A 20298-nucleotide genomic window follows, 5' to 3' on the forward strand; every position below is an offset into this window, starting at 1 on the left:
AATTTACAATGCCTGCAAGATAAGCTGGTGCAATAATGGCACAAAAGTTATGAGAGTAGACAACCACTCTCTGATTGGTTTAAGACCCATTCCAGGAGGTGGAACCCATGCCTGTCACTGCTCAGGTAGCCAAAATCCTAAGGCTAGATGAGACACGGACCTAGAGAAAGACCAGATACCACTCTTCTACAATGGGAACACAAAAATCAATACCATTCTGCTATTCTAATAGATCGGTGTTTTGCTCAGCCATCATCAGAGAAGCCTCCTCTTGCAGTTAAATGGGAACAAATGCAAAAATCCATAGCTGGAAAATGTTCAGAGAGTGAGAGACCTTGCAACACTTGGTCCTAAAAGTGATGTCTCTATCAAATCCCTCTCCTTGGGGCTCAGGGAACTCTGCAGAAGAGGCAGAAGGATTTAAAAGCCAATGCGGGTGGAAGGCACCAGGAAATCATGTCATTCTAGACACAACAGAACCAACATAGAGATGATGCACAGAGATGATGCAGAAGGCACAGGGGCTGCTTAGGCCTAAACCAGAGGGGGTACCAGAACTGAGAGGAAAGTGGACACAAGCCCCCATCCCTAACTCAGAAGCTAGCTCCAGCTGATAACCACTTGCAAAGGAAATATTCGTTTTCTCCAATGGAGTCTTACTGGGTAAATGAACAACTCAGGGAAGGCCTCATCCGTGCCCAGCAGTGGATGACAAACACAAAACCAACTCAATGATATTTTTTGAGGTCTTGTTTATTTGTCTCATATGCTTTTTCTGAGCTACCCCCCCCCATTTAAAGGTCCTTTGTTTATATGTTATATTTTCCAATTTTATGTTTTTTATGGGATTTCTCTGGGTCTGAATGTGTGCATCTCTGCATCTGTGTATATTTTTGTGTTTTCTTAGCTCTTTTTTCTGTTTGTTTTGTTATATTCGGGTGTGTTTGTTTTTATTTTATTTTATCATTTTTAGATGCCTGTTTGTTTTTCTAGTGATCAAGAGAAAGAAAGCAGGGATTTGGGTGATTGGAGAAATAGGAAGAATCTACGAGGAATTAGGGGAGGGGAGACTGTGATCAGAATATATTGTTAAAAATGTATTTTCAAGAAAACAAATTTAAGGTATGTTTTGAAATCCTGCCTGTGAATTCCTTGATGTAAGTCATAGCTGGGTTTGTTCCCATCACCTCATTTTTCTTCTTGCATCAAGTAACATTTTCCCATTGTGATCCAGAGTTCTGTGGAGAAGCGTATTCAAGTGCTTGGCCTGGGGTGACTACAGCATCATGACTGTGGGGAAGTGGAATGCTGTCGATCAAGAGCCAAACTTCTCCTCAACTATTTATAGTCAATTTTAATAGGAAATTATTATCTGTATAATTCTGTATCCTGCTAACCACTCAGTTGGAATGCACAGCTAATCTTTCCAGACCTCAACCCTCCACCAACTCCAAAGCTAAGACTGTGTGACTACTACCTGAATCTTATAAAAATAGATCTCACTTTATAACTTAGTCGAGGTGCCCACAAGGCCACTGGTATGTGACTATAATATGTAGCCTTTTCCATGGTGGAGGGTGTCATTGAGGGCCATTTGGAGCTGTCTTCTCTGGGTATGGCTAAGAATAAGTGATTTTTATATTTCCTATAAAGCACAGTTTTGATTGTGACATCATTATTTTGCTCTCTGGTCTTGCCAGGGCATGTTGTTAAGCTCTAGCATTAGCCTAGTGCAACTTTAAACCAAACTTAGTTTAGTTCCAATGACACTATGTGGAATCTCCCAGCTTCCCATGGGCTCTCCACTTTTGATGGTCTTAACTTGAATATGTGATTTCCAGTGTCTCAGGGGTTCCATACATTTTTACTTGTTTGGGGGGTAGGGAGAAGGGTGGGGGTCTGTTTATACCAATCCTAGCTCCTCTGCTTTGGACAGAAGTGTCACCCAATTGTCACACATGCATATCCTGTGCTACGGGCACTTTGATGGAGTCAAAGAGTTTTCATCACCCTGATCTTCCTGCCCATTTCCAGTCAGCACCACTCCTCAGAGGCAAGCTGCTCATTTAATTCAATTTCAGTGCAGTGACCCGTTCAGCAAGCACTCACAGAACATTTAGTGTTGGCCAAACAGTAGGTAGGAAGGGAGGACAAGCCAGGCAAGAGCCCTGACTCACATGGTGTTCAATAACACACAGAGATGTGGAATCACAACAGAGCTAATTGCTTTGTCAACTGGCTGATGGCAGCTAGAGACACCTACAGGGAACCATGAGGAATCATGTGGCTCATCGCAGGCAGCTTCTTGGAGGCACTGATGTGACTTAGGACCTAAACAACAAATAGAGGTTAATAGGGGTAGGAAAATGGAAGAAAGATATTCCAGGAATTGGGTCCAACCAAAATCAAAGTGATTATCTTAAAATGGGGCAGAATGGGATTTGAGGAATTGAGATTGAGGCGCTCTGGCTGAAGAGGCCCCACTGTGCCAGGTGAAGGACAAATCTCCCAGCTTTGGGAGACTAGGGAGACTTTTCTGGGAGACGGCACCTCCCAACCAGACTTACAGTGAAATCTTTACCCGCAGTTGCATCAATGCCATCACCATCCACCAGGCTACCTGAAAGTCGTCTGTGCCCAGACTCGTCCTCATTCTCCATGACTCGACTTGAGTTATATGGACAAGACTGGTGATGGATGGCGCTGGGAATGAGGAATGAGCCTAGCGTATGGCGGATGGGGTACCATTGATGCAGATGCTGATCAAGATTTGTCTGGTACTCTCCTCAGGAAGCCGTTTGGGAAAGTTGATTCCAGTTTGGTCTACTGTGCTGGAACTTGCCTGCGATGTCAGGAGGCGCTGGCAGGTAGGCAGTCAGAGATGCAGGAGCGCAGAGGGAAGGGATCTGGCTGGCGATGAAAAGTGCTCTGTCATTTGCATCTCGTCCCAATGAAGCTGTGGGTGTGGTGAGATCTGTGGGGGAGACGGAAGGACTGCCAGCCAACAGCTGAGGACTGCTGGCTTATAAGGATCACCTGGAGGACTGGACCCCATCAAGGGGAGGAGGAGGAAGAGGAGGAGGAGCAGAGGTTTGAACAAAATCCAGCTGCCTAAGGGCTGACTGGAGAAGGAGCTGAGGTTGCCTTTGTTGTCCTACTCCAGGGAAGGCAGGTGAGGTGAACATTCAGACACATTCACTGGATGGGTCAGGGGTCTATGGTTATAGAAACCAGACTATGAGTTTAAAATGAGGGTGCATTGAGGATGGACGAGGTGGGACCAGAATGCATAAAAGGAGGGGGGTTGCATCTGGCTGTTGGGTTCTTTCTTGTGACTACACTTTAGCTTGTTTAAAGCGAATATCCAGATTGGTGGGGAGAAGGCATATTGAACACAGAAAATGGATTTGGGTTTTCCGGGATGGTGACAAAGGCTGCTGGTGGAGTGGGGATGGAAGGAAAAGCATCCTCTCCCACAGGCTGGAGAAGCTCCTCAACTGAGAGTCTGTCTTTTATGTGGGGTGGGAAGGAAGGCTGGCTGAGGGTGCTCATGCATATATTGTGTACATACATGGATGCATGTGCCCTGTTTCTGGGTGAAGGTCTATTGGAAAGACGTCTTCCTGCAGAAAGCAAGTTGACCAGCAGTGGAGCCAACTTCCTCAGGCATGCTGGACAAAGAGGAGACACATGAATGGTCTCCACCAGGCTGAGAGCCACCAAGCTAGGACACCAGGTCAGGGAGGGTCCAGGTTGGATGGAATGCTCTGCATCCAAGCTGGGTCAGGAAGCCTCCGAGGCTGGGAATTGTGGTCACCTGAAGGATGACAAAGTAGCTGTGCACCTGCAGGTGAGACTGGTCCTAGTGGAAAGGAGCCTACAAGAGCGAAGCTTGGGTATTTCTTCTAAGCTCAAAGGGGACTGTGGGGAACTGGGTGTGACATGCAAGCTCCACATAAGGAAGTTGCCCTGTGTACAGGGTGATGAGTGACAGGGGTGGCAGGCATTTGAGTAATAGCCCTGAGAGACAATAGAGGGTGGTATCAAAGTCAGGCTAATGGGAGGGATGGGCCCAGATGGGACAAGCCCAGGAAAGACAGTATCCCTGTCACCCCCAACAGGTGGAACCCACTGGCAGGATGTGGACATACACCTGAGCTACAACAGGGCAGAGGAGAGGGTTTGACTGGTCTAGGAGAGAGACAAGAGTTGGGACACATGCGGCAGTGCTGGAACTGTCTGGAAGACTGAAGAGGGGATGAGGCTGGATTTGAAAGCTGAGAGAATGAGCTTTGGCTGGTGACGTTTCCAAGGACTATGACGATTGAGGTCTTGAGGAACCCCAGGCTTTTCAGGAAGGGCCTCTTCGGGACTCCCTTCCTCTGAGCTCCTGCGAGATGCGGCAGCTTGCCTGAGATCAGTGGGACCGAGGCAGCATCTTCCCACGTGTATAGCCAGGATTCCCTTTCTTTAGCTTCACCTCCTCTCCGATGCTCATGAATTGTCAGGGATGGTCTGTACCTTCTTGCTTCCAAGTACAGAGCAAGAAGGAGAAGCTGCTTAAAGCCCCTGCCCATTGTGAGCCATACGCACCATTCACGGCTTTGCAGATATCCCACTTTCCATCACAGCCACCCTCTGTGTGGATGGGGGACACTGGGGTGATGAAGAGGTGAACCAATCCTGCAGGGTAAGGGAGTGGGGAGACTGGTGGGGGGTAATTCACAGTAGATGGCTATTACTGTCAAGTACAAGCCAACAGGTGGACATAGCACTGAGCATCGGGTTGAAAGGTAGAAGGAGAGGTCAACACTTGGAGGGTGTACGTCTGCACTCCCAAGAGGCTCTGCAGGCAGAGATAGTGGAGATATGGGGACGACATTCTGTTGAAGGACAAATGGTCAGAAGGGGGGCAGAGCCTTCAGGACAATGCTGGAAAGAAGACGGGGAAGAGAGAAAAGAGGTGGTTGTGGTCGATTACAGTTTACAGCTTGGCTGGAACCCCAGAGTGTTGTCTATTGGAGAAGGAAGAGATGAGCTCTACTCGGTCATCTTAGGGTCAGCATAGAGCCAGGAAGTGAGACCCTAGAGTGGGGCTTACAGAGACAGCCCAATTTCCAGACAGACATGTGCAAGTCTACAAAGAGGAATTGGAAGTTTGAAAAAGGGTTCCCCATGCAGATCATTCTAAGTTTAATCATATCAGATGCTGCAGGAAATGCTCGGCCATCCCATAAGGCTGTGTGTGACACAGACGAGTAACTGTGTGGATATTTTTGTGGCTTTTCACAAAGGTCCTCTTGTCTTTTCCTCTTTCTGTGTCTGATGAAATTATTGTTTCACTTGTTGGCTAAATTCTTGTTTTGGGTGCGAAGTCTTTCTTTCTCAGAAATAACATGTATGTCCTCATGAGAAGAATAAGTAGCAGCTCTTCCCATTGTAGTGTAAGTGACCAGAGAGCAAAGAATGATGGAGGGTAAGGGGCTTATAACAGGGTGATGGAGTGAAGGCTGTCTAGACCATAGAGAAGTGGTTATAAACCAAGGAGAGTGTTGTAGAATAGCCTTTAGAAGCTCATGACTTGCTGGAACACGAGCTGTTCTTTTCCCCTTTGTCTTGGTCCAGATCCCACACTGCGTTTTAGGCCTTTATCTCTCTCTGTCACAGAGTCAAGCCACTGGGCCTCTGTGCAAATGCGTTAAAGCTGAATTCTTAGCGGTGGCACAGGGGTGGTTTAGGAACTGAACAGGGCTGGGAAGCCTAGAACGATCACTACACAAAATTGCCCTAAATCAAATTGCGGAAGTCAATTAAAGCACAGCCAGGATGACAGTCACTTACTGAGAACCCACTGTACCACTCTCAATTGGCTAACCCTGCAAGGGTGACTCCTGTTTACAAAAACAAAACTGAGAGCTGAGGCTGGGATGGGCTCCTTGCCTGTGATGAATGTCAAAGTTAATGCAGACCCAGTCCTGTTCTGCTGGAGGTTCTTACTGCCACTGAGCCACTTAATCTTATTGAAATGGAAGATGACAACAGATCCAATCTTGTGTATCTTCTCTCTCTCTCTCTCTCTCTCTCTCTCTCTCTCTCTCTCTCTCTCTCTCTGTGTGTGTGTGTGTGTGTGTGTGTGTGTGTGTGTGTAGGTAGGTATATGAGTGTGCACAAGTGCATATGCCTATGTGTTCCCACACATGTAAAGTGTGAAAATCTTGGGTGTTGCCTCATGGGTAGTAGTATCCACCTTGCTTTTGAGTCAAGGCCTCTTGCTGGTATAGCATCCATCACTTAGGCTAGGCTGGCTGGCTAACAAGTCCCAGGGATCTGAAGGTCCTGCAGGGAGCTAGGATTACAAGGTTGCAGCAACATGCCTGCCTTTTTTAAACCTGGGCTTTGGGGACTCAACTCAGTTCCTCATGTTTGTAAGGCAAATACTTCACTGACTGGGCTTCGTCAGTTGGCTTTATTTATAAAGACAGAATTAGGCAGCAGCCTGGATCAGAAACTAATCAGAGTTTCCCAGCTACCAGTCACCATGGTACCTACCTGTAATCTCAGCATTTTCGGGGGGTAGAGGCAGGAGGATCAAAAGTTCATGCCAGGATAGGCTACATGGGGAGACACTCTTAGAAAGCAAACAATACAAAAAAAAAATAAAATTCCACATGGACAGGTTTAATTCACAGTGGCAGCAGGTGGCCTATAGAAAACACAAGTGAGCAGGGGACAGCCTGAGTAGTTTGTAACCACCTGATCTGACCATGGCTTGAATAGTTGGCTGTGTGTGATTGGCTAACACTCGCTCTGCTTTTTACACTGATAGGTTCCAGTCCGTCTACATAACAAGTGGGGTTATAGTTCACTGAATATGGAAAAACATTTAGGCCAAACTTAATTCACTGTAACCCTTTGAACTCCACTCCTCACATTCCAATGTCTTTCTAGTTGAGGCTTGAGGGGAGTGGGCAGGCCTGGCTGGAGCCAGCTGCTCAAAAGCACCAGGAAGCTCCAAGTTCCAGGGACAGCAGTTTTTTCTGGGTTTCCTCTTCCCTTCCATCCTTTCCTCTCCCCTCTTCTCCTCCCCTCCCCTACTTTGAGACAGAATCTGGCTATGTAGCTCAGGTTGGTCTGGAGCTCATGGCAGTCCTCCTGCCTCAGTCTCCCCAGTGCTGGGGTTATAGGCACACCCTGCCACTCTTTTAGACAGAGTCTCACTATGTAGCCCTGACTGGCCTGGAACTTTCTGTGTAGCTAGGCTGTCCTCAACCTCACAAAGATCCACCTGCTTCTGCCTCTACCTCCCTAGTGCTGGAACTAAAGGCTGGCTTTCTGTCCTTCTAGTGGGAGGAGGTAAAGTCTCATGTAGCCTAGGCCGGACTTGAACTCCTGTGTAATAGGGATGACCTTGAATTTCTAATCTTCCTACTTCTGCCTTACGGTAATGCTTCAATTGCCTGTGTTTGCCACCATATCCAGTTTATGTGGTGCTGGGAGAGGAACCCCAAAACTTACTGCATGCTAGGTAAACACTACCAACTGAATTACAGCCCCAGGCCCTGGTTTCCATGTTTTCAGAGGCGAGCATACATTGGCAAATGCGTGTGGCTGGGGACAGACAGGGCAGGGAGGCAATGATCCCACCCATTCAGCAGGAATGCAAAGGGCTGGCAGTCACTTCTGACTTTGAGGATCAGGACTTTGGTCCTCGTCTTTGCAAGGTAACACGCTTTCAATGTCCTGATGGTTTAAAGCATAAATGGAAGAATCAGACAGTGAAAAGCCTGGGCTTTGGGATGGAGCCCTATCTGGTACCCCAGTTAGCATACAGCCTCACCTATGACCTGTGCCAAGTTACATGACCACACCCTCATGAGGAGGATCAGAACATACACAGCACTGACTTGGCAGGACTTCTGTGAGTCTTAAATGAGACCTCAAGGAAGAGTGGAAGGCCCCCACCCAGCCCTCAGCTTACCTCCCCACAATGGGTCCCTTCTGTTTTACAGACTTCCTTCCTTCCAAATGGGCTCTTCCTTTTACCGAGTTCTCCTATTTGTTGGCTTCACTGCTTCAACTTTCTGCATGTTCTCATCCAGTCACAATCCCAGCAATAGAGAGTCCTCCCGGCCTTCCTCCCTGAAGAGCAACCCAGCCTCTAAGGTGTCTCCCAGCAACAGCATGTTCGCCTTCTTGTTGTACCAGAGGCTGGTTCAGGAAAGTCCAGGTCAAAATGTTCTTTTTTCTCCGGTGAGTATCTCAACTTCCCTGGCCATGCTGTCCCTGGGGGCCCGCTCAGCCACCAAGATGCAGATCCTCCGGAGCCTTGGCTTTGACCTCATGACCATGCCGGAGCCCACCATCCATCTGGGCTTCGAGCATCTGGTCCACTCGCTGAATGTGTGCCACAAAGACCGGGACTTGCGGATGGGCAGTGTCCTCTTCATCAGGAAGGAGCTGCAACTGCAGGTTAGTTTTCTGGACCGCGTCAAGAAGCTTTATGGGGCAAAAGTCTTTTCCGAAGACTTCTCAAATACAGCCAGTGCCCAGGCACGGATCAACAGCTATGTGGAGAAGGAGACCAAAGGGAAGGTGGTGGATGTAATCCAAGACCTTGAATCTCAGACTGCCATGGTCTTGGTGAACCATATCTTCTTTAAAGGTGAGGCTGTTTCTCTTTTCTTTTTTCCATTCTTTCCCTTTTTATTTACCTGGGTGTTTGATTGCTTGTTTGTTGTTGTTGTTGCTTTCATCGGGGTCTTATGTATTCTAAGATGGCCTCCATCAGGCTATGTACCTGAGGATGATTCTCCTGCCTCTGCCTCCCTAGTGCTGGGATTGTAAGTGTGTTCACCACACCCCGGTTACACTGGGGGACTGAACCCAGGGCTCTGTGCATGCAGCACAAATCTACTAACAGAGACAGGAGACTAGCCCACCCCTGATTTATATTTCTTTTCTTCTTGGTGTTGTGTAGTCAAGGAAACAAGTGTGTACAACAAGACCCAGACAGCAGGGTGTGCCTGGGTTCTCATCAGCTTCACAAGTAGCTACCTGCACGTCCTTGGCTGACATCTGTTCTCTCTCCCAGCTGCCATTCATTAATTAACTTGGAGCCTCATTCAGCTTTGTCTTAGCAGGAAGCAAGGGGCTGTCCTAAAAGGCTGGCTGACACTGTGCTCAGCAAAGAGGACCCTGGAATGTACACTGGAACTATTTGGGAGAAATAGAGCTTGCACTTTGCCACCAGCACCTGTCTTCCTACTCCCCATAACCTTCAGAGCAGAGACACAAAGCCAGTTTAAAAAGCTATCCCAACAGTGAGAACAGTTTCAAAGGTTTGGAAGTGTGGACAAGCTAGCCTGTCACTCACAAGAGCTTTGCTGCTTACAGAGACACTGTCATGAATGGCACTGTTCCCAGGCAGGGTGAGCATCAGCTTTGAAATCGTACAGCCCTGGGTTTGAGTTCTACCCCTGCCCCTCCCTTGTCCCACACCCCTAAGTGTGATGCTGTAAAAAAAAAATCTGCCAAGGACTAAGTGGCCACTCTGTGACTGTCTACGCTGCTTGGCTGGGCAGTCACTAAGCTCACACAACCTCACAGGACCACACCGGAAGCTTGGTGCCTGGACTTCAGAGCAGTGTGTGGCACTGTGTCACACACACACTGTGTCATGGTTCCTTCCCACCACTTCCCACCTTCCCATTGTACTTCCTTCCCTCCCTTCATCCTTCCGTTTGCCCAACCATTACTTCATTCACCCAGCTTTCCTTCCATGCATCCATTTTTTTCTCTACTTACCAATGCAATCTGGCCATTAATCTAGCTATCCACCTGCACATCCACAAAACACAGAAAAAGGGGAAAGAAAATTGAGCCGCTTTCCTCCATTAGTGAGTTATCGTCATTTGCTGTGTATGCTCCAGTTTGGTTTAGTTCCAATGAAGGGTGCACACAGTGTAAGATCATTAGAAAGTGTCCACGTCAGTGTTCTCGGTTGCTGGCATCTTCACCAAGGCTGCTCTGGGCTGGAAGTAGGGTACGGTCTCTCACATCTGTCTAGTTATCTGTTGTTTCCTGGGACAGTGTATTAAGGAGCACTGTCCTGAGATTGAGTGAGCATCAGCTTTGAAGACAGATATCAGTTACTTTCTATAATTGAGCATATTCTCCTCTTCAGAAGGAAGACCCCACCCCTCCAGCTCCTGCTCCCCCCAGGAGACCAGTAATCTCCTTTTTTTGTTTCTGCAACCTGCCTGTTTCAGACATTTCCAATAAATGAAACAATAGGATTGCAGGCCTCATTGCCCCTAGGCTTTGGTGTTCATGTTCCATAACCCAATTCCCTTTATTGGGGCCTGTCATTTGCCTGTATGGGTCCATGCTACTGTCTCCTTCCAACCCGAGAGGCTCCTGTAGCACTGGTAAAAGCTTATCTGCTTGGTTTCACCCCACTACTGTTGGATCCTCACATGTTCTGATCAGAAATCATCCTTTGATCTTCTTGAGGCCACCTGAAATGTGACAAGTCAATTGTGAAGCTCCTTTGCCTTTGGACTGGTTATGACATGTCTGGGTGTGGAAATCGCTGACTGTGCTGCAAGGTTTTAGTTTTAGTTTTAAGTCAGATTTTGGGAGCTTCTGGGTGTTTCTTCTTCCCATAGTCACTCTCTCCCTTTACTTTCTCTTTCCTTTGGGGAGTCCCGCAATGTGTGTATTGCTATGTGGATGGTGTGGCCCGGGTGTCTGGTGTGTTGCTGGTTTTCCTCCGTCTTTTTCTAAGTATTTCTCATATTACACACTTAGCTGATACATTTTCTGGTTCACTGGTTATTGTCTTCCGTTAGCTCTAATCTGCTGTTGAGTATCTGTCTCTTCACTTCTGTGACCATATTTTCTAGCTGCAGACTCTATGTGATGGCTTCAGATCATTTCTTTCATTACAGGCAGATGCTTATTCAAATACAGTTTCTTTTAGCTCTTTGAGCATGTTCAAAATAGCTGCTTTGACATGTGTGATTAGTAAGAGCCATATCTGGGTTTCAGTAAGTACACTTTCATTAACTTTTTTCCCATCCCCTAATGTTTGGAGCATACTTTCTGGTTTCTTTTCATAACTCTTTTGATTTTTGTTTTCTTAAAAATATTTTATTACTGATATTTAGTTATTTGTATGCACACATGTGCATATGTCATAAGTATTTATACACAAATGCAGTTGCTTACAGAGTCCAGAAGAGGGATTCAGACCCCCTAGAACTCACTGTGTTAGGGCCCCAGATAATACACAGAGACTTATATTAGGTACAGATGCCTCTTGGCCAATGACTAGGATTCTCATCTGTTAGCTCAGTCTTAATTATCATAAATCTATATATTTATATATATTTATAAGACTTATCTTATTGGACACCTTCCGCTGGCGTCCTCATCCCTGGGATCACATGATGGCTCCGGAGGAAGAGAGAAGGGGAATAGGAACCACTTCCTGCTTGTCCTTCCTTAAATATGAGTCTCCCTGCTATGTCACTTCCTGCCTGGATCACCACTTCTTTACTACATTTTCCAGAATCCTCCTGGACTCCTAGTCCGGTCTAACTTGCTGCCTCATTGGCCAAACAGTACTTTATTCAACAATCAATAAGATGAACATACATAGAAGTACATTCCCCATCATCTCCTCTTTTCTGTCTAAATAAAAGAAGGGTAACTTATCTTTTATAATAACTGAAGAAAACTATAACCATAACTGTCTTCAACTCTATCAAGGACCACAAAAGGATAATATCAGCCCAACGTTGTATATAATGTAAACCAATTCTAGACATAAAGTCCCCTTCCAGAGGGTCCATCCATGATGCTGTTCATTGTAGCACTTGTTTCCTGTTTCTTCCAAATGAATTCTTTAAAATCACAGATGTCTTCTTGGCTGGAAGATACCCCAATCTTTGCAGAGGGTCGCAGCATGCATACTGCAGCTTGCCATCCACACTGGACGGAGCAGTCTATAATTTTGTCTCATCTTCATTTTCTATTTGTGAACCCCAAGGCCAGCTGGCAGTGAAAGCCCTGAAATGCCCAGATATTTCCCAAGCTGCCAATAGCTTTGCTCATGTCTGGGGCCTCTGCATGTTTGAGATATGCTGGAAGTTTCCAGTTCTTCTGTAAACATTGGATTCTTTCGATGTTTATTTGTTTATTTCTCTGTTGTCCTTTGTATGCCCCCCAAGGCAGCCAGGAAGTGAGGACATTTGCCTGTAACTGCACCCCCACACCCCCACATCTCTAGGGAGAAGGCATTAGGTACCAAGTAAGCCTCAATCAGTTGTGTGACCTGCCCCCATGCAGTTCACACCATGATAGTTCTTTGGTAATGACACATTGAAAGCCTCTCCCCACAATTCTGTTCCTGTCCCTCTGGTTGCACTAATCCAGTGTAGAATCCTAGACTACTTCTGAGCCATGGGATAGCTAAGGATGGGCCTAGTGCCAATAAGGGTGTCACAAAGCTGGCCATTCCCACCAAGATTCAGTCATTTGTCTTAAATGAACTCTCTTTGGATCACCATAAGGCTTTGATTGCTAGAGTTCTAAAAGACTGGGACCATGTTTAGGGAAGGATCTATATGTAGAGAACGTACTTTGTCATTTTGCTGGTAGGGGCTTCCTCCTCTTTTCTCGGCTTGCCCTCTTAAGGTTTGTGGTTAGTGGATTATTTGCCTCAACTGTTATGTACTGCCCAAGGTGTTTCAGAGTTCCGCCTGCCACTGTCTTGGCAATTGTCCTTGGGGAAATGATATTTGCCTTGGCTAAACTCCAAGTCAGGTTAAATACAGATTTTATAAGTCATTCATTTGGTATTGCAGGATGGGCAGGTCAACTAAAGGCAATTCTTTGGGAATGAGTCTCTGTCTGTTGTTGTTTTGAAATATGTTCTCTTTCTGTATAGCCTGAGATAGTCTCAAACTCACAGGCATCCAGCCTTGGTCTCCCAAGTTCTGGATTGCAGTTGTGAGCCACTATGCCTGACTGAGAATGAGTCTGTAAAGTGCTCCAGCCCCATCTTGATTTCATTGCAAATGTTGACTATTATTTTTCATGGCTGTACAGAGCAGAGAATGTTGTCTGGTACTAGATCACGTTAGAATACCACAAACTTCACAGCTTCTAGAAAGAGGCTGTTTATTTTAATTCATAGTTTGTTTCTTAGAAACAAATTGATTCTGACTGTTGTTGGCAGTGTGTGTGCATGTGTGTTCAATAAGTGGGGTGTGTGTAAGTGAGTGGTTGGTATAAATGTATATGATGTGTGTGTGTGCATGATATGTGATATTTGGGATGTATTAATGTATGTGAAAGTGTGCATGGTGTGTGGTATGTATGTAGTGTATGGTGTGTATATGTGAAAGTGCGTGCGTGTGTGTGTGTGGGGGGTATGTGTGGTGTATTTGTTTGTCTATGCAATCATGGGAGTGGTATGTGGGGTATATTTGTGGTGTGTGTGTGTGTGTGTGTGTGTGTGTGTGTGTGTGTGTGATGTGTGTGTGGGGGGGTATATGATATGTGATATGTGTGTATGGTATATATTTGTGTGTGGTATATGATGCATATGTTATGTATATGTGGGGGAATATATGCTGTGCATGTGTTTGTGTGTGTTTTATGTATATGTATGTTATGTGGTGTGTGTTACATATATATGATATGTGGGGGGTATGTGTATGGTTTTGTATGTGTGGTGTGTGCATATATGTTTATGTGTGTTGGGGATGAAAGTCAAGGCCTGGCAATCTAGCCATAGTTGCTTTCATGGGGAAGTGAGTTTCCAGGGCCCCTCATCCCCCTCTTTACCTGGGGGGACATAAAGCCCTCTCCTCTTTTGCACTGACAGAACCCCTCCCTCTCTTCTTTCTCTGTGCTAGCCAACTGGACACAGCCCTTTAGTACTGCAAATACCATCAAGAGCTTCCCATTCCTTCTGAGCGAGGGCACCACGGTGCATGTTCCCATGATGCAGCAGACGGAGTTGTTTGCTTTCGGAGTGGACCGCGAGCTGGGCTGCTCCGTGCTGCAGATGGACTATAGGGGAGATGCTGTGGCCTTCTTTGTCCTCCCTGACAAGGGCAAGATGTTGCAGCTGGAGAAGAGTCTGTCAGCCAGGAGGCTGAGAAAGTGGGGCCGCTCACTCCAGAAAAGGTACGCATTGCTGTCAGATTGCTAGGAGCTGCTCATTCAAGCATGGGTTGGCAGAGGGTGGGCAATGTGGTAACAGCTGTTCAGTAACCAGTCCTGTGTGCCAGCCTCTGCTCCCATCGTTTGGTGAATTGGGAACTGTGTCCACACAGCACCACATGAACTTCCCTGTCACCTGGTACACAAAACAGTTTCCGCATCCTCCCCTTCCCTCCGCCCTCCCCCTTTCCCAGCTGGAAACAGGCTCCTTGAGGGTAAGTGAATGTATTAGTTGCTTTTCTATTGCTGTGGCAAAACACTGTGACCAAAGGAAGAAATAATTGACCTTGACTTACAGTTCCAGAGGAGTTAGAGCCCATCACAGTGGGGATGCGTAGCAGCAAGTGTAGGCATGGTGACAGGAACAGGAAGCTGGGACACAATGTCTTCCACTGCACGCATGATGCAGAGAATGAACTGAGGGAGGGGCAAGGCTTTAAACTCTTGAAGCCCGCCCCAGTGTCATCCCTCCTCCAGCAAGGCTGCACTCCCCACATAACCTCTGCAAGCAGCCCTACCTCCCAGGACCAAGTGTTCTTATGCCTGAGCCCATAGGGGACATTTCTCACTCAAATCACCACAGTGAACCACCCAAGGCCACACACACAAAGCCATTCTGTCACTGTGGCATTATGTTGAAGCAGAGTTCACCCCAGAAGCCAAAGTCATATTGAGTCTTATGAAATTATGTTTGTAAAAGTAAGAAAGCAAACCTATCAAGGTCTCGGCACTCACTTGTAAAGTGAGGGCCACGGTGTCACGGTGGCACTGGAGTTAGAGGTTGCTGAATTCACATTGGAAAGTGCCAGATAATATCTGGGCCGTGTAAGTACCTAATGAGCAGCAATGTTGTTAGCTCTGCACTCACTGTAGAGAGAATGAGGATATTAACTATATGATACAAAAGGTTATTGAATATTTATGTTATCTCCCTGGCATCTTCATCATCCTCAGGTGTTTGTCATCTAACAGGAAAGACAAGCTAAGTCTAAGAATAATAGTCATTCAAGTAAGACAAGGACCAGCATCCCAGGAAGGCAGACAAAGTGCCCAGGAGCTCATGAGCAGAGGGAGCATGCTTTCGGCAGGGGAATGCTTCAAGGGGACAGTGATGACATTGCCACAAGCATGGGCGTGCAGTGATGGCCATGGTCTGGGCTAAATATTTCCAGGTTCCTGGCCTCTTAATCAAATGGAATGCAAGACCATGTAGGTTTCAAAATAGCGAGGAAACTTTCTTCAAAGTGAAGCCACAATACAGATCAGAAAGAAACAGGCTGGCAAGGTTGGTCGTGGTCACACAACTGGGGCTATTCAAAGGCCCAATGCCTGGAGCTTTCTTTTCAGAGGCTCAAGAGGAGGAGTTTGATTTCTAAGGGCATAGCAAGGGTGGTTCCCTGATTTGATTGTTAGATTGGGTCATTTGCTTGCTGTTCCTATGAGATGCTCATAATGCATCTCATTTTAACCATACCCAATTGTGCACAGACAAAGTTGCTAAAAAAGCTCTCCCTAAAAGTTCACATAGTTTACCTTATTTATTCACATCCAGAACCAGTCTAGGCTATATAGGCCCGTTGCTCATAGATCCTGATGGTGTTCTGGGACATGCTATCAAGGGGTTCTTAAGGGAAGTAAGAGATTCTATTGATAAAGCAGTTGTTGTGCAACTCTGTGCAAGTCAGGGGTCCTAGGTACATTGTTTGGAGAGGATTGGAGTCCCAGGTCATTGAGATGTTCCTGATGCTTGCCTGCCTCAGGTGGGGCATGCACACATTGAGACCGGGGTGGGGAGGTGCCGGGGCAGGAGGAGCATTTCTGATGGAAGCAACATCACTGACAAAGATGGAGTGTGAAGTGCCAAGAGGCACTTTCGGGGTCTCTTCTCTTCTCTTGCTGCACCAGTGTTGGGTAGAGGAAGAAGAGAGGGTATGGGGGAGGCTGGGGGAAGATAGAACAGAGGAAGCCAGAGATGCAGAGACACCCAGGTCAGCAGAAGAGGGACTCGTCTGTGGCACTAGCTGACAAGGAGACTTGACAGATGGAGACTGGGGTATCTCTCCAACGTCTTGTGTTTTTATATCTTTGAGAAGCTAAGCTCTAAATATAGACAAAGCACTGCAGTTAAGCTTACCCATCTCTAAAACCGAGAGAAATGTTGCTGGCTGTGCCTGGGATAGTGGTTCAAGGTAATTGCTCACTCAATAAACAGGTGGTATCTGCTCTGAGGTAAGAAAACTATTGCAGAAGAAGATTATGTGCCAGAGTCTAGGTTTGTGCTATCCATTACGGTAGCCACTGGCCACACATGGCCATTTAGATTTCAATTAAGTAAAATGAAATAAAATTAGGGGACAGTTAGATGGCTCAGTGGATACGGGTTCTTTCTTCCAAGCCAAACAACCTGAGTTTCATCCCCAAGATCCTTAAGTTAGAAGGAGAAAACTGACTCCCAAAAGTTGTCCTCTGACTTACACACGTGCGCGCGCGCGCACACGCGCGCGCACACACACACACACACACACACACACACACAGAGAGAGAGAGAGAGAGAGAGAGAGAGAGAGAGAGAGAGAGAGAGAATTTATTGCACACATGTGACACCAAACCCCATCAAATAAATTAATTAAAGTAAAAGTTTAGCTCATTGTTTTCTGTAGGCACATGTCATATTGTTCAGTAGCCACACGTGGCCAGTGGCAACTATATTGGACAGAGTGGGTATCAGTGTATTCCCAGCAAACAGGGAGGGTTTAGGTATATTCCCAGCAACGGCGGTACAACATTCTGGTGTAGGAGGGTGTCACTTTGAGAGATTAGCAGGACTTGCTGGTCTCAGGAAGTCCTGCTGGGCACGGCCAGGTGATGCAGCTGGTAAGTGAATAGATGGAGACATCATGGCCCCTTCTATTTCCATTCTGTTCTCCATAGGTGGATCAAGGTGTTCATCCCGAAATTTTCCATTTCTGCTTCCTACAACCTGGAAACTATCCTCCCCAAAATGGGGATACGAGATGCCTTCGACGGAAATGCTGACTTTTCCGGGATTGCAAAGACACACATCCTGCAGGTTTCTAAAGTGAGTTGATGGAGATGCTTGTAAGAAAGGCCATGCTGGAAGAGACAGCTTACAAAGGCCTCTCATCTTACTGAGAAGGTGACAGACTAGAGAGGCTGAAGCATTAAAATGGCCAAAGCAAAGGCCGAGTCTCATGGCTGCCAGGCCTGGGCCATTATGGCCACCACAATCTGACTCACAGGTACCCATAATCCCTTCTCAAACATATGATCCGAGCTTCTTTGAAAAGCAGGTATGTTGCCAGCAAGCAACACTGTTGCCACTTACCTGCAGAGGAAGAGCAGAGAGCATCCGTGTCACTTCCTTCCCCACTACAACTGAACTTCCAAGCAGATATAATGGCAGGCCCAGCCCAGGTGCCTTTCATACCAGTGTTTGTCCTGAAGTGGAGGAGGAGTCTGGATCTAAAATTCCAGATTTTTGGTTCTCTTGTGAGGAATTGTTGAACCCAATTCCCACATGACATAGCAATTGCTGCATGTGAAGATTCTTAGCCATGCAAGTGAGCCAGGTACCCATATTCCCACACAAGTTTTCTTAGTTCACCGTCTAGCCTCTATCCACATCCAAGCCCAGATCCATCAGGTTTTTGATCCTTGGCTTAATAAGTTAATTTGATAATGGATTATGATGGTCAGATATGGTTCTGGGGACATTTTTGTCATTGGTTCCCAGGGAAGAAAGGCTGAAAGGTCCCCATGGGATATGATGAGCCCAGAAGAGCTTTACCCAAGGGGAAACACTCATATGTGCCTGGCAAAATGAATGCCTGTCCTCATGGGTGGGTTCGCAGCCCATCCTGTAGCTTGGCCATTGTTGCAGGCTGGAGCCTCCTCCCTAGAAGAGCATCGGCCTTTGGTTGCACCAGGCTCATGTCACAGCTTTTGTGGGAGCCACTGACATCTGCTCCCCCTTTTACAGGTTGCTCACAAGGCTGTGCTGGATGTTAGTGAGGAGGGCACGGAAGCCGCAGCAGCCACCACCAGCAAGCTTATAGTCCGCTCAAGAGATAGCCCTTCTTCTGTCATCTCCTTCAACCAACCCTTCCTGATGCTACTCTTGGATAAAAGTACAGAATCTATTCTCTTTCTAGGGAAAGTTGAAAATCCCACCAAGATGTAGGTGGGAAGTGAACTGTTGGCTGGTCCCCCACTAGTGATGCACAAGAAATAAGGCATGTATTGGATGGTACTTGCAGGGCGATGTCAAGACTTGCTTCCTTGCTTGAGACCCACCTGACCCCAACAGGGGTGCATTTGCCTCAGGGAGGGCACCCTGGAGGCTTAATCATCAAAGTGACAACAGAGCTTGGTCACCCCACCAGTGGTCCCTGTCACCTGTTCTGGGAGTGGGGCAGGGCAGGCAGGCCTCCACCCCTCAGAACTCTTGGGGATGGTGCCACACAGAGCTAAGTGCCCTTACTTTCATCACTGGCTTCTAGCACTGCATTCAATAAACCTGAGATGTGAACCCAGTGACCACAGGCCCCACCCCACCCCATCACCAGGGTCCTATCTGAAAAAGAGGCATTGCTCACTTCTAAGTGGCTGGGTTGTCAGTCGTGATTCATTTCTTCAGCCTATTGAACACTTCAAGGACAAGGTTCCTGGCACGCTGGGTCTAGATGGGAGAGAGACCATTCAATAGGGACAAAACAAAGCTGTGGATAGAGTTTGTGACAAATTCACACAAATGCCCCGAGGCTGTGTGGGACAGTCAGAACACTCGCAGGAGAGGAAAGAGAGTGTTATGGGGGCTCTGCAGTGATCCAGCATCAGAGGGACAGTGGGGAGGCCCTGTGGTCGGAGCATCGTCCTCTGTCAGAGATGCTAAGGTAGACACTGGCACTCAGGTAAGTGGAGAGAGGATTGCATAGAAACTCACACTTCTCAAGAAGACCACCTAAGCCAGGTGAGTGATGGGAAGAGCATGCCCACTGGGGCAGGAAGAAAGCAAGTATCAATGCAGTGTGGGCTGTAAAGACCTCTCCAAATGCAGCCACCTTCCTGGCCCGGTGACAAGGCCCTGGAGCAAGCAGCCTCTCCCTGGTGTGGCTGTTTGTAGTGACAACAGTCTTCTGTACACTGAAAGCCACACTGAATGCCCTGGGCCCTGGAGGCTTCAAGGCAGAGGCAACTCACAGCCTTTGTCTCAATCGCCACTGTCCCTTCTGCCCCCACTGCCAGGTGCCCCATGTGGGAGCCTGATGCCTTCATTTCTCAGCACTGACGTGTCCCATATGGCCTCCAGCAAAGCTGGAGTTCCTTTTTCTGGAGGTCCCAGTGCCTCAACACTATAAATGTGTCACCCAGGGGCCTTTACCAGGCTCTGTTACGTAGAAAGAAACAGACTTACGCTGGGAAATGCTTTCAGAAGGAAGTCAGGTAGGTGCCCTCTGCTGGTCAGGAAGCAAAAAAACGTAGGTAGGAAGGCTTGATGTTCCCATCTGTGTAGACAGGACACCACTATAGGCTGGCGCATGACTTCAAACTCATCAGCTACACAATGTCAAGAATGACTAAGCCTGGCATGAGTGTCTCGCCCAAGACGACTAACAGTATTATAAATAGAGCCCAGGGTGACTAGGGCATCAAAGCAAATAGACAACTATAGATTCCCAGTCCTGAAACCAGAGCACCAGGCGCTGGCCTGCTCATATAATCCCAGAGGCCCCTGTACGATGTCTGAGGCTGTGATGGCCAGGAATGATTGTCAGCCAGACAAAAAGAAGCTTCTGCGTGTCTTTGAGAGGTTATAAAGATGAGGATCACTGCGGTAGGGGTGCTATTCCTTGGGCTGAGGTTTCTGATTAAATATAAAGGAGAAACCCAGATACAAGCATTCACTACTCTCTTCTTCCTGGCTATAGATTCAGTGTGGCCACCTGCCTCTAACACCAGCCATTGAGACTTCTCTGAACTGTGCCTTGAGCTGTGAGGTACACGCTTTTCTTTTCGTAATCCAGTTTTGTCAGGCTGATTTTT

General features: G+C 47.1%; 1 protein-coding gene across 1 annotated transcript; it reads left to right on the top strand.

Annotated features, from left to right (window-relative positions):
* Window positions 1-8025: 8025 nt before the first annotated feature.
* Window positions 8026-18436, top strand: Serpina9 (serpin family A member 9). The gene is made up of 4 exons (XM_035444947.1): window positions 8026-8662; window positions 13926-14199; window positions 17167-17314; window positions 18236-18436. Exons 1-4 carry the CDS (start codon window positions 8026-8028, stop codon window positions 18434-18436), a joined length of 1260 nt encoding a protein of 419 aa, XP_035300838.1.
* The last annotated feature ends 1862 nt before the right edge of the window (window positions 18437-20298 follow it).

This window comes from Cricetulus griseus, chromosome 5 (assembly GCF_003668045.3).
Source record: "Cricetulus griseus strain 17A/GY chromosome 5, alternate assembly CriGri-PICRH-1.0, whole genome shotgun sequence".
Lineage (NCBI taxonomy): Eukaryota > Metazoa > Chordata > Mammalia > Rodentia > Cricetidae > Cricetulus > Cricetulus griseus.

Coding starts and splice junctions, on each gene's coding strand:
- Serpina9 (XM_035444947.1), top strand. CDS start 8,026: ATGGGCTCTTCCTTTTACCGAGTTCTCCTATTTGTTGGCTTCACTGCT. Junction 8,663..13,925: donor GAACCATATCTTCTTTAAAG/GTGAGGCTGTTT, acceptor TCTCTGTGCTAG/CCAACTGGACACAGCCCTTT. Junction 17,315..18,235: donor ACATCCTGCAGGTTTCTAAA/GTGAGTTGATGG, acceptor CCCCTTTTACAG/GTTGCTCACAAGGCTGTGCT.